At 40.2% G+C, this 12,593-nt stretch overlaps 1 protein-coding gene across 1 annotated transcript; it reads right to left on the reverse strand.

Moving 5' to 3' along the window:
• Window positions 1-10,204: 10,204 nt before the first annotated feature.
• LOC149182702 (uncharacterized) lies at window positions 10,205-11,354 on the reverse strand. The gene is given in 2 exon segments (XM_089414636.1): window positions 10,205-10,888; window positions 11,001-11,354. Coding segments are annotated over 2 exon segments (1,038 nt in total).
• Between the last annotated feature and the right edge of the window lie 1,239 nt (window positions 11,355-12,593).

Raw genomic sequence — 12,593 nt, forward strand, 5'->3', positions numbered from 1 at the left:
TGTTAATTCTGAGTGTTTAGCGATCTCGTTTGAAATGAAAGTTTTTATACATAAATCGCCAAAATCTAATCTATCAAAATTTTGGAGTTTTAAAGAGAGATTCGATTTTGTACACAAAGAAAATAAGTGAGAAAGAAAGGTTTGGGTAGCTGTATATACAGTGGGGTCGCACGTCTGGGAGTTACTTGAAACTCTGTGTTTTTCACAAGAACTGGCCGGGTTCTGTGAATCAGGAATTGAATCATGATTGCGATCAGGGATGGAGATCTCCTCTGGATATGAATCGTAGATAGGATTATCACTTTGGACAGTAAAATTATTCAAATGAGATTCTGCTTTGAGATGAGGGTCAGATAGAGCAGTTTCTGATCTAAGATGTTTCTTATAACCAGACCCTAGTTGAGTTACTTGCGACAATTCAATATCATCATAAATATCAAAGCAACTATCACGAAAGATTTCACAATTTTCCCTAGGTTCCTCTTTTTCATTATATGTTTTTAGACAAGGGAGATGAGGCAGCTCTTGTTTGATATGAATCGTAGACTGTGATATAGTGGTCTCTTTATTTTGGAAACCCAGTGATGTCTTGTTTGAATAGCCCTCTATTGGAATAGACTTGATACTATGAGGGAGAAGATTGTCATTACAAAAAACATCGGGGTAAAGGGAAAAATGTTGATCTGGAAAAATGTATTTAAAATCATCAAACAAATCTCGTTCATCAGATTCACAATAAGCATCGGTCTTTAGATCGTACCTTTTTGCGTCGATACTTTTCAAAAGAGAAACAGTAGGTGGATCTAACCTTGGCACCAGGAGTTGATGATTTGAAATGATGTTGTCTGACTTTACATTAAAGTCAACTTCTGATGTCAGGGCACCTTCCCCTTCAGTACTTTCGTCTGCATTTTCTGATGTTAGAGCATGAAAAACTCCTAGGCTAAATTTTGTCTGATCAGGTACAGGAGGTGGGAAACACTCATCATAATCCGAAGATTCTTCATCTGTGAGTTCATCTTCAAGATCATATTGTAGACATTTAAGATGAAATCGTATATTGAAATCCCTTACGGGCTCGTCTTGTTTCCGCAGATGGTCGATCTCATCGTATACCTGGTCGTATTCATAGCAATCAAATTCCAAGTTGAAAGCTCTAACAAGTTGGTCCCAGCTGTGGACTGATGCAGTTGGGAGGTTCCTGCACCATCTCCTAGCTTCTGCTGTGAACGTGAGAGTAAAAATCCTGCATAGAATGCCTTCGTCAATTTTCTGAATATCAGCACTAGAGACTCTATGAATGAACTGTAAGGCGTGATGAAATGCAGAAGAATTATTCCCACCATTAAATTTTACCTGAGATAATAGTCTTACCACGTCCGGTGGACTGTTGGAAGATGTAGGACCCTGGATGCAACTCCAAATGGGAATTTTGTGAGTAGACATCCTTTTCCAGGACTTCTAGTTTTAAACATATCCCAACAGACAATATGCTCAGGCCCTCCTTCTAGCGCCAGAAATGTTGAGGGCCCCGAGGTCGGGTCAACAACAAGGGGGATACCCACCCGGTCCAGAACCTAGTTGGCGGCTCCTTGCCCGTTTGGAGTAGCGGGTCCGACTGGGGATAACGGGACCAGCTTCCCGATGCATGGGATGTGTATGTGTGTGTGTGTGGAATTTTGGTTAGGTTACTTCTAAGAAACGTTCTAAAGACTACTGTAAATCTATCTTACAAACTTGAGCCTAAATTACTATAATCAAATGAAAACAACACACAGAATTTACATTAACCCGGGATGTTTCTTTTATCATGCGATCTAGAAAGATTTCTAACAGCAGCTGGTAATAAAGATCATTCAACTGATATAAGAATATAAATCAATAAAGATAAACCATTCTGCATAAGAAGTTAGACAGATCGGTTGTGAACAACACATCGCATAATCAAATCATTTGCATATTAAACATGAACAGACAAATCCACCGTACAGAAGCGCCAAATGATAACTTATATATTCATACATTAACATGCAAACAATATCAGCTGTATATCGCTTTAAGAATACAAGCAGAAATTAATCAAGAGATAAAAGTACCATTGATGACTAGTTCTTTACCCATAGACTTCAAACAATAACGATCTACCTGTACTTGCTTCTAACATCTACCAAGAGTACAGAAGTGCAACATCAGTAGCAGACATAAGGATGCAAACATAAATAAATCGCGATCCTTCCATTCATCAAAACCTCCTCTGAGGGTGCAGAAGTGCATGTTGTGAGGAAAAGTTTTTGACAAATATCTGGACCCTTCTCCAATGCAATGAGAAGGGTTAAAATACTACTATCTAATCCTAATAATAGTATTATTACAAAATTTTAGGATACGGCTCTCAAATGACCGTCTTTTTTCTAATTCTGTAAAACAAAAAGAAAAACAACTTTCTAAATTGAAATTACTTCTTAATCTGGTCTCTGAAATTGCAGTTTTCAAGCATGGGCTTGACAAGAGTCGGTTGGCCGACTTCCGTGCTTAGTTAGGCTGCAAAAACAGCGTCCATAAGAGCTGGTGCTACTTTCTCGGCCGCGTTCATGATGCACCTTACTGTCATGCATTGGCTGTGGGGCTTAACTAAGTAAGTCCAGTAACTTTCCCAGTTTAGCCTCGATAATGCCCGGATTGTCTCCCCATTTGCCTGTGCTTTCTGCTTCCATTCAGCCTCCAGTTGCGATGCGATTGGTAGGTACCCCGGAGTGGATTCTGAAACTAAGTTGGCCCTGTGTAAATTTTCATTTACACAATCGATAAGTATGGTCGCCTGTGTTGCCGCTGACTCTGCCGCCTGCTCCGCCTGTGTTATTTTCTCGTCCCACTTGTTAAAGAGCAGTTCTTTATGATTTTCATTAATCTTGGGTGCCCCTGCTCTTTTCCCTTCCTCATCATTTTGCCAAGCCAGGTATTTTGTTATTCTTTTGTTGGCCTGGTCATAGTCATTCCGTAGTTCCACTACTTGGCTGGTGATCTTGTCGCTTATTTCACAAAACTCCCTCCACTGTGATATTTTGCGTACCATTTCCTCCTGTTGCTGTGACAATTGGTCGTTCAAGCCGATGGACTCTGAAATAAACTCTGTTAGCTTGGGTTCATCCTTATGCATTTCTTGCACCGTCTGCAGTTGTTTTTTGTTTTCTTCAATACTTCTTTGGTGGCTCACCTGCATCTGGCAAAAGATTTCTTGTAACTCTTCAAGCTGCTTTGAGGCTTCAGCGTTCTCATTGGCTTGTCGCAACTGTTGTTGCAGCAGTTTTATTTGACTTTCACGTTCTTTTAGAAGCTGTTGAACTTCAGAGGCCTTGTCGATAGTTGCAGAAGCGTATGCTCCCGAAATTTGAGATAATTTCGTGAGATTTTCTGTTGGATTGTTATTCGGGTCTTTCCACAAGACATCTAGGTGTTCAGCATTCTGAGCCAGTGCATTTTCAAGCTTCATTTTCTTTCTTTGTCTCCTCACAACTGCCTTGTGCTGTGGACTGTAAAATACGTCCAGTGGAGGGATTTCTTCTACGCCGAGTAGAAGTTCTGAGGATGGAGCGATAGGGAGATGCTCCGTCTTTACGGTATCACTGACTATGGTTGAGAAGACCTCTTACACCACCTGAGTATTGCTCACAGGTGTTTGCGGGACTTGGCCTTCAAGATTTATCATTTCATTGAAGGTCTCCCATTCTTTATCTAATTCTATTGTAACAAGAGGTGCTTCGGTGACGGGGGGAGGAACTTCTCTTGAAGATGAGGCGACAACTTGCTGCTGAGCCATCGAACTTGACTGAGCCGTGTCTTTGATTGTTTCTTCGTTCTTGTCTTCTTTGTGGAAAGACTCTTCAAGATCTGGAGATATTTCTTGCACGGCGCTGGAATCAGGTCTGGAGGCACTGGAGTGTTCACTGAGGCTGACGCTTGGAGTTGGTTCTCTGGCAGCTATCCGCAGCACTTCCAGTGGAATGTTACCCAACCTTCTTTCTCTATACAACTTGAATTTCCGGAGGTTGTCTGGGGACAACCTTGACTGAGCTTCTTGCAAAACTTCTTTGATCGAGTTCTTACTCTGAAAGAGGTCGTCAAACGGATCTTTCTGTCCAGAGAACACACTTATCTTGACGCTAGTTGTAAATTCCTGGGCGACTTTATTTGGGTCGAATGGCCTTGGTGGGAGTTTAAATAGTTGGAGACACGTCACATTCTCCACCTCACCAAACGCGTGTCCCACATCGAATAAAGAGAAGGCCCCACATGTGATGGGGAATGGAGGCCAAATGGCCTTCTTTTTGTTCTTTAGGTCCTTAGTTAAACCACCTTTAGAACAAGTCTGATAAGCGATCTCTCGGGCCAACAATTTATCTGGGATGTACAAGGGTAGGACATGAGGAGGTACTGTGCTTCCAAAAACTCGAATGTAGGTAAACCATTCTTCTCCAAACCATCTTGCTACGGAGGTGATGTCATTTTGTGCTTCGGGAGAGCATCTCGGAGGGTCTTTATCATATATCATTCTATGGATGGGCAGTATGAACCCGTGGCAAATCTGGTAAAAATGGGGGGCAAACTGAGAATCCCACAAGACTTTATGGTAGACATGAATAGGCAATGGGTCCTGGGTAGTCCATTGCCAGCCCATAGTGGGGAATTTAGACACATAACAGATAGAGTCCATTATGTAGGCAGACATATAAAAAGGGGGATAAAACCTTTGGGAGAAGGATCTTTTAGAACGATAGTAAAGAATGGCCATGTATAGAGTGTCAGAAAGGATTTTGGCCCAATCTATTACCTCGGAGTTAGTCGCAGCATCAATTAACGGTAGCCATTCAGATGGAAATTTATTTATATCAGGCTTACCGAATAGCCCACAGAGCATGGCTGCAGCAAAACAATACGGAGAAGTAAGGGAACCGGTGCTATACATACCGTTCTTATCTTTCATCAGTGGTTCATCCCTTTTCGACCATTCTTTGGTAGTGTCTGATAGGTCCGGATTCTCTGCTGCGAACTTCCTAACAAAATCTGCATTGTAGGTCGTTTGAGGTTCGGGAAGGTGATACATGAGCTTCAGGTCTTGAGCCGCGAACGATCCTACGAGCCCATGTCCTTTGACTTTGAATTGCCTATGATGCAGCTCTGCGTCATCTAAAATCCACTTGATCATGTCCGTATACGGTAGGATCTTCGGCCTTGATGCTATTCTGTGGAGGAAAGAGCACGCTAGATCTTCCAGGGATGCTTCTAAAGAGCGTGGTGCATCTGCGACAGCAGCAGTTGCCTTGATTATTCTAGGGTTCTCTTCCTCCAACAGCCTATACATGCCTTCCCATGTGGAAATTCCTGCATCTTTATTGCATGCGGTATCTGTGTAAAGGGGCGCCATCTCCTTGGTCTTTTCTCTTGTTTCTGAGCTCTGAGCTTTGTTCTTCTTCCCCATCTTGCTTATCGTTTCTGTTTGATTTTTTGCCTTCGCACTTCGCTCCTGCAGGTTATGAGAGAAATGGAAAGATTGATCAAAAAGGTGATGTGAGAGTTTTGAATGCAAGATATAAATCAGATACGCCACCTTACGTGAAGTAAATCCGCATTAAGGCACGCATCTTTATGCCACTTAATAACTGACAACTAATTCATTACTAACATTAAAAGCGCAATAATTTCCAAGTCAGGTTATAGTAAGTGGATTTTCTTTGGGTGGTGTGCCCGAAGGAGTCGTATCAAGGTGCTTTTATGACTTGCCAACGCATCCTGCATGCCGCGCGATCGCAAACGATAGCGATCGCAATATCGCATATCGCAGCATCGCAACATCGCGGATCGCGATGGTTCAATGTTTGCTAACGTACCCCGCCTCATTTCTGCGATGTGCAATCGCGCCATCGCAATATCGCAAATCAGCGGACTCGTAAGCTTTTGTCTATGGATGTTAACGTATTGCGATGCGACGTGGTTTATTAATGCCGAGATGATGTGCATATTGGCCTTTAGAAGGGGAATGCGGGCGTTTCTTACCCTTTCGTGCTGCGGCCTTGAAGATTTTCTTTTATGAACACAGGTTTAGGCTTAAGTTGTCCAAGAAACCTTTCTTAAGCTGATGCTTGCAATTTCAAAAGAAATCTTTATTATTATTATTTTTCTTTTTTGAAATGTAACTAAGGGTCCCCATTCATTCTAGCATCGTGGTCGATACTAGTTTGAACAAAAGGGGGGGGGGGTTGTTGCTGGCCACAACAAGCCCATATGGGGAAGATATTATGATAGGCAACATAAACCATCACAAAGCAGCATAAAGGAAGTCTTAGCAGACCTGAAAGACCCATAAAGAGAGGTCTGAAGATATGAAATGGTACAAAATCTGAATAAACTTATCAATAAAGGGGAGTGCTCAATATAATGCAAACTGTCAATATAAGTTAATGATGAGATACTTTTATACAAATTAGATAATGCAATAATATTTCCCCACTTAAACACTAAGGGGTGATGTTAGAATTACTTGTACGTAGATACCTTTCTACTTGCAATTGGTGAATGGAAAATCAGGTAATTGACAACACATAAGACTGAAAATAGGTTTTACTAATAAGGGAATAATTTTCTTTGTTACCAGTTCAACACGAAATGAACTAAAGATAGAAAAATGTTCAAAAACATCTAAAAATAGCATAGGTTCATGGCTCTGCAATTATTAACCTGTTGAATCTTCACTCTTTCTTCACAAGTACTCGATTAAACTTCCAAACTAACTACAGCTACAAATCAAGTTTAGTTAGCAGTATATTCATGGCCACAAGTTTTCAATATAAACAAAGGCTATATTCCCGAGCTGTAAATATACAAAACTGAATGTAACAATTTTGAAGTTCCTAGTAACATGCATTCTAATTGCAAGGCTGTTGCCGCTCAATAGCCACATCACAAGACATGCTAGAATGAATTAAGGTGACATTTATGCTCTTTGCTGGCAAAACGGGCTGTAAATTTCCCAATTCCTTGCTTATCCATTTAGTGACTTCTTCTGGCACACGAAAGTGCTTACATAAGCTACTCATGTGACTTTGGAAAGAAAGTGGATGCTAAAGAAGATGATGATGAAGAAGATGTAGGTGACTCCCCTCCATATGTTTTGACAGACTTTAGGAATTCACTTCCTGATGAGAAACATGTGAACTTGTTTCTCTGTTGTGTAGATTTCACTGGAGACCCTGCTGGCGAGCTTTCTTCCGTATCAGAGAAGGTCTGCATTGTTAAACGTCCATCCAAATAATCTACAATTGGTGAATCTGGTACGTTCACTTTATATAGATCAGGGGCAACAAGGCCAGATTCACTAGTCCACTCACTAGCACGTCCTCTGCCATTTGTTGTGCTAATATTCTCAGGTTTTTATGCCAATGAATCACTTTGAATATGGATACGAGGACTCCAAGGAGCATCCAGTTCATATCTTTGTTCCCTTTCAGCTCTGTGTCATAGAAAAAATGACAATTTGTCAGGCTCTCCTCAGCATGATTTGAATCTCTAGTCTCAACTCGTTATTATTAGCAAAACAGATCTGACCCTAGAGTGAAAGATGTAGCTTTTCCTGACTATACCTTTTCTGCCTCGTATGGAAATTCCATGGAGTCCACTGGGCAAGCAAGAGCCTTCAACTGCTTACTAAGAACAAGTATGGTTTCTTGGCACTCTGCAAGCTTCCCTGCAGCCACGGCTATGTCCTTTTTCCTCAAATTACAGTTAAGTACAAGTTACTCCACTGCTATAGGACTTTAACAAACATTATTGCAAGTGTCTAGGCAGAACAGACTGACAAGGGAAGGCTGTAAAACCAACACAATTCGTTGAGAGAACTACTCTGGCCATGTGATTGATTGGCTCTATAACTGGGTAAATCTTGCCATTTAACTCTTTAACTGTCTTGCTCAATAGCATGTTCATGTCATTCTGTTTAAGATAAAAGCAGATCCAAAATACTGTCCAAACTCATAAATGTGGCCCAAATAACTTATTTCCTCTCACACTTCAAGCTTTTCTAAAATACTTCATGAATAGTTGATGAATTTATTTGTAGCCCACATATTGGAGTCACATTGTCCAAAAGATACAAACCACCATACAATATAATGAATTACCTGAACAAGTTATTACAAACTTCTACAAGAAAATACAATGAAGAATCCATTCAATACTCAGAAGGGTGTATTACGGACTCCACATAGCCACTACCATATCTTCAAGTAGTATTGGTTGTCAGTGGTAATATGATGACTACCACAATGCAACTACAAAAGCTCTTGCCAGTTTTGAGCGGACAGAATAAATATTGAGATGAAGAACAAAAGCTATTTAAGGACTCCAAATCTTAACACAACATGACTAACATGGTCCTATAGATTGGAAATAACTATATTAAACACCTATGTGATTAAGACCTTGATTCCTGCTCTTTGGGTACTCAGAAGCCTAATATTTGAATGAACTGATGCATTACAATTATACTACATGGTTCCATAGTGACAGTCTCCTTCAGCTCCTCATTCTCTGATAAATTTTGGGGTATCATGCTCAAGAGGCAACCTTACTATTTCTTTTTGTTATTGCATTCAAGCATAAATGACTAACAATGAAATTCAGTAATTGAAATATGAATAGATCAGAATTCCATTCACTAGAAAAAAGAACTAGTCCTTGACCACTGAATGAACTTCTAAGTATTTAGAATTATTCATTTCTGTGAAAGCTATTAGTGTAAAAATATTGCAATCCAATTTGTGGCAATTGATTACTTTGGAATGAGTACTCGTCAACAAATTGACTACTACACTTAACATATATAAGCTTGTAACTTACATGTCTTACATTTGTCACAGTCTGCTTGAAAACACACCTGATTTCTTACATCTTATTAGATTTTCAAATGCAAGATGTGAGTTCACCTAAAGAAGATCTGACAAGCATGCCACTCTTGTCAGGTTCATGACCAAAGAGCTCTCTATACTCTGTTCATACAGAATTCTTCTTTGAATCCACAAGACTTTGAGTGTTTCATCTACATCTTGGGCATCTAATTATTTCATTTCATTCAAGTTGGCCAAAACAATGCTGCTAGAACTTTATCTGCTTTCTAAGCTTGCTTGAATTCTGGGAGTGTGTTTTCTGAATCTTCCTATGTTCATGTCTACCTGTCAAAGGCAGCTTCCATCACCTATTGAAGTTAGGGGAAGTTGATCTTCCTATGCTTGAAAAAATCAGTTGCATAATGCAGAAGAGAAAAGGCATTTGCAATGCAATTCTAGGAGCTGCAGTGATGGTTTCTGCCAGGGCATCATCCTCTAGCACAATTCAAACAGTTTAATTTATAGCAAAGCTCATGTGGATTACATTTTGTGAATGCTCATAGAATAGCTGTCTAAAGGATAGCATGCCCTATGTTGCATGCTTCCGTACCCTATACAGTTGCCAGCCATGTAACTGTCATGGATATCGAGGGAAAAGGAGTATCAACTATAATATTTGCAAAAAAAAGGCTTCTGGAAAATTCACTTACGCATATTCTCCAAAACTAGTTACTGAATTTGTTACTGAAGTACAAGTGCTCTGTCCAGCAACCCATCAATTTCTTGCAAATGTTTATGTATGTAATCAATTCTAGACTTTGCATAAGTCCAAAATCAAGATCCATAAGCATAGATTATATATGAATCAGATCAAATAGCATGGAGAGAAAAAAAGAGCAAAAATCAAAGAATCGACAAAAAAAAGTGTAAAGAGAGAAGACAAATAGATAAAACAGAACATAAATCCCATTGTCCTTCTCCAAGAATTGGAGAGGCTGGAGATGGAGTTATTAGACACTACCTATCTCAATACACAAGCCAGGAGACTTGCAAAAGAATATAATCCCAAAACCTTTTATTGGTACTAAGATTAAGGGGAGGAAATCCAATGACCATGAACATAATTGACTATTTTCCTGAGAGCAAATCACAACAACTTGGTTGACCTTTCCCGTCGCCAAGAATCAGATATGTTACAAAATAAAATCTGGGAGGTTTTGGTGACTCCAAATTCCTTGAAGCACATAATCTAGCACCTCCAAAGTACCAATCTGACTTTCCCTGATCTCCAATTTAAAGAAGAGGGATAGTAATACAAAAAAATACCATTACGTGGGAACAAGGCCGGTAGTAATTTGGCCTTCTTTTGGTGACGATGGTTGCTGCAAATTCAATCCAAAGTAGTGAGAAAGAATCTGATCAACATCACCAATGTTGAAACCCATATGCAACATTCCTTTGCCGATATCTTCCTCGGTTTACACTCGAACATTGGGGGCATTTCAGCATTTGCCCATGCACTTACACCCTACTGCTTCCACTTCAAACCCTGATTTACTTAGTCTCTCTTCAAATGCCCCCAACAACATCTCAGACCCTGACTTCTTGCACTTACCACCCATACAAACTTTTATCACGCTGCTCGCCTCCTGCACTGGAATGCTCAACCCCGAATTCAATCCCAATCTATCACTAGCCTCTGCAAATTCTACATGCAGAGCCTTTTCATCTCCTTTAACCTTCGTTGGAGGGTTTTCTATCGACACAGACGGGTTTTGGTCAGAAGTCTCTAAAATTCGATCAGCTTGCTGTGTTGACCGGAGCCGAGTCATATCGACGACCTCGCTCTCACTATCAGACGAAGAAGAGGACGAGTCTTCACAACGGCCTTTGCTTTTCCTCTGCTTTTCAGCTAATTTCAAAGCCTTTTTCTGCGCTTTCAATTGCCGTTTCCTCTCCTTGCGCTCCGCTTTGGCCTGTTCTAATTGTCTCATCATCTCATTCACAACGTCCTGTTCAATACCCCAACATATTAAATTTTAGTAAATTTATAGCACTCATCATATTGAATTAGATTAAGTTACAACCTAGTAATTCAAGAAGAAGAAAAGCGATTCAAATTACCGAGAGAATTTCTGCTCTGACTTGCTCTGTAAGGGATGCACTCACATCTGCTGGGGTCGTGGCCAAAGCAGGAATATCTTTCGATGTGAATTCCAATAGATTCAAACTCCTCTTATCTGACAAAGGCCGATCAGTCGCAGGCGAAAAATGCTTCAATTTCAGCTTCTCTGATTTATTTTTCTTCCCACAATACGGTTTAACCATCCATGAACTAGCCATCCAGTAAGGAATAACGGCATCGGCCTTACTAGCTAAGTAGAAGGAGGTCAACTTCCATGCCAACCAAGGCCCAACAATGCACCTCACCACGGTAAAATACACAGTAAAAAATGGAGAAACAGAACTATAGATCATGTTGACCAAGGCAGACTTCGTTTTAGGCATACGAGAAATAGTCCACACATTCTGTAATGGAGTCGTCGATTCCCCTGCAGCTATCAGAGAGATGGCTGAAAGCACTCCATGGCCTGCATAGTACCTGCAAGTTACTAGGTAGAAGGAAGAGGTGATCAGATGGGTTGGCAAGCAAATAGTGAAGCAAGTCCACAATGAAATATGCAGTGCTGAACTTGTTGATTTTGTTCTCTAAATCTGTGTTGGGTGCATCAAGCTTCCATGGGTTACTGCGCATGTCGTGAACAGAGAGAATGCAAACGATGGTTGCATGAACGAATGAGATGCCACAGCTCGCAGCCTCGAACCTGTTCTTGCCCTTCCGGTTTCGCTTGTTCTGGTGACCTGCAAGGGAGTGCCGGGTCGAATGCAGCCAGCGGTTAATTCCCAAATTCGAACTGAGGTGTGAATGGCGACAACACAGCAATGGAGCTATTGTCAGAAATCATTAAATGCGGAGGGTGGCGGAGCTGGGCGGAGCTCGCCGAGGGTGGCGGAGCTGGGGAGAAATTACCGATGGTCGGAGCCGGTGGTTTTTCCGAGCGGTGACCGGAAACTGGGCCATTCTTCTGCCTGGGTAGACTACTCCTATAGAAATCTTAAAAATTGATATAACTTTATTCATCGGTGTTATGTCTTCCATTCGAGGTTGATTAATTTTAATAATATAATATTAATATTAATGTGATATTAATATGTTTAATTATCGTTGAAAAATATTAAAGTAATAGTTTTCAACATTAAAATGTAATATAAATATATTATTACATTAATGGTTAATTAAGGTTAATTATCATTAATTATGGCTAACTTTTCTCAATAATGATTAACCTTGTTAATGAATGTCAATCATGTCAACTCTTTTAATCATAGTTAATCATCAATAATCTTTGGTAACCATGGTTAATTATTGTCAACCATGGTAAGCCATGGGCAACATTGTTTAACCATAGTTAGACTGTGTCTACTATAGGCAACCTTGTTTACTAATCTATTCCATGCACCTCTACTATCAACTAGTACAACCACATCAATAATGTGGTTACCAATTTCATTTTCCATCTTTCATATTCCAATTGGCACCATTATTTTCCACCATTCATATGCATATCTACAACATTATAAGTGAAAAATGATGACTATCAGCCTATATCAATGACGTTATTAATAACATAACTATATAAGCTAAATGGGTAATAC

This window comes from Pinus tabuliformis, chromosome 3_2, assembly GCF_031772625.1.
Source record: "Pinus tabuliformis cultivar Carrire ecotype Pingquan chromosome 3_2, CPIR1, whole genome shotgun sequence".
Lineage (NCBI taxonomy): Eukaryota > Viridiplantae > Streptophyta > Pinopsida > Pinales > Pinaceae > Pinus > Pinus tabuliformis.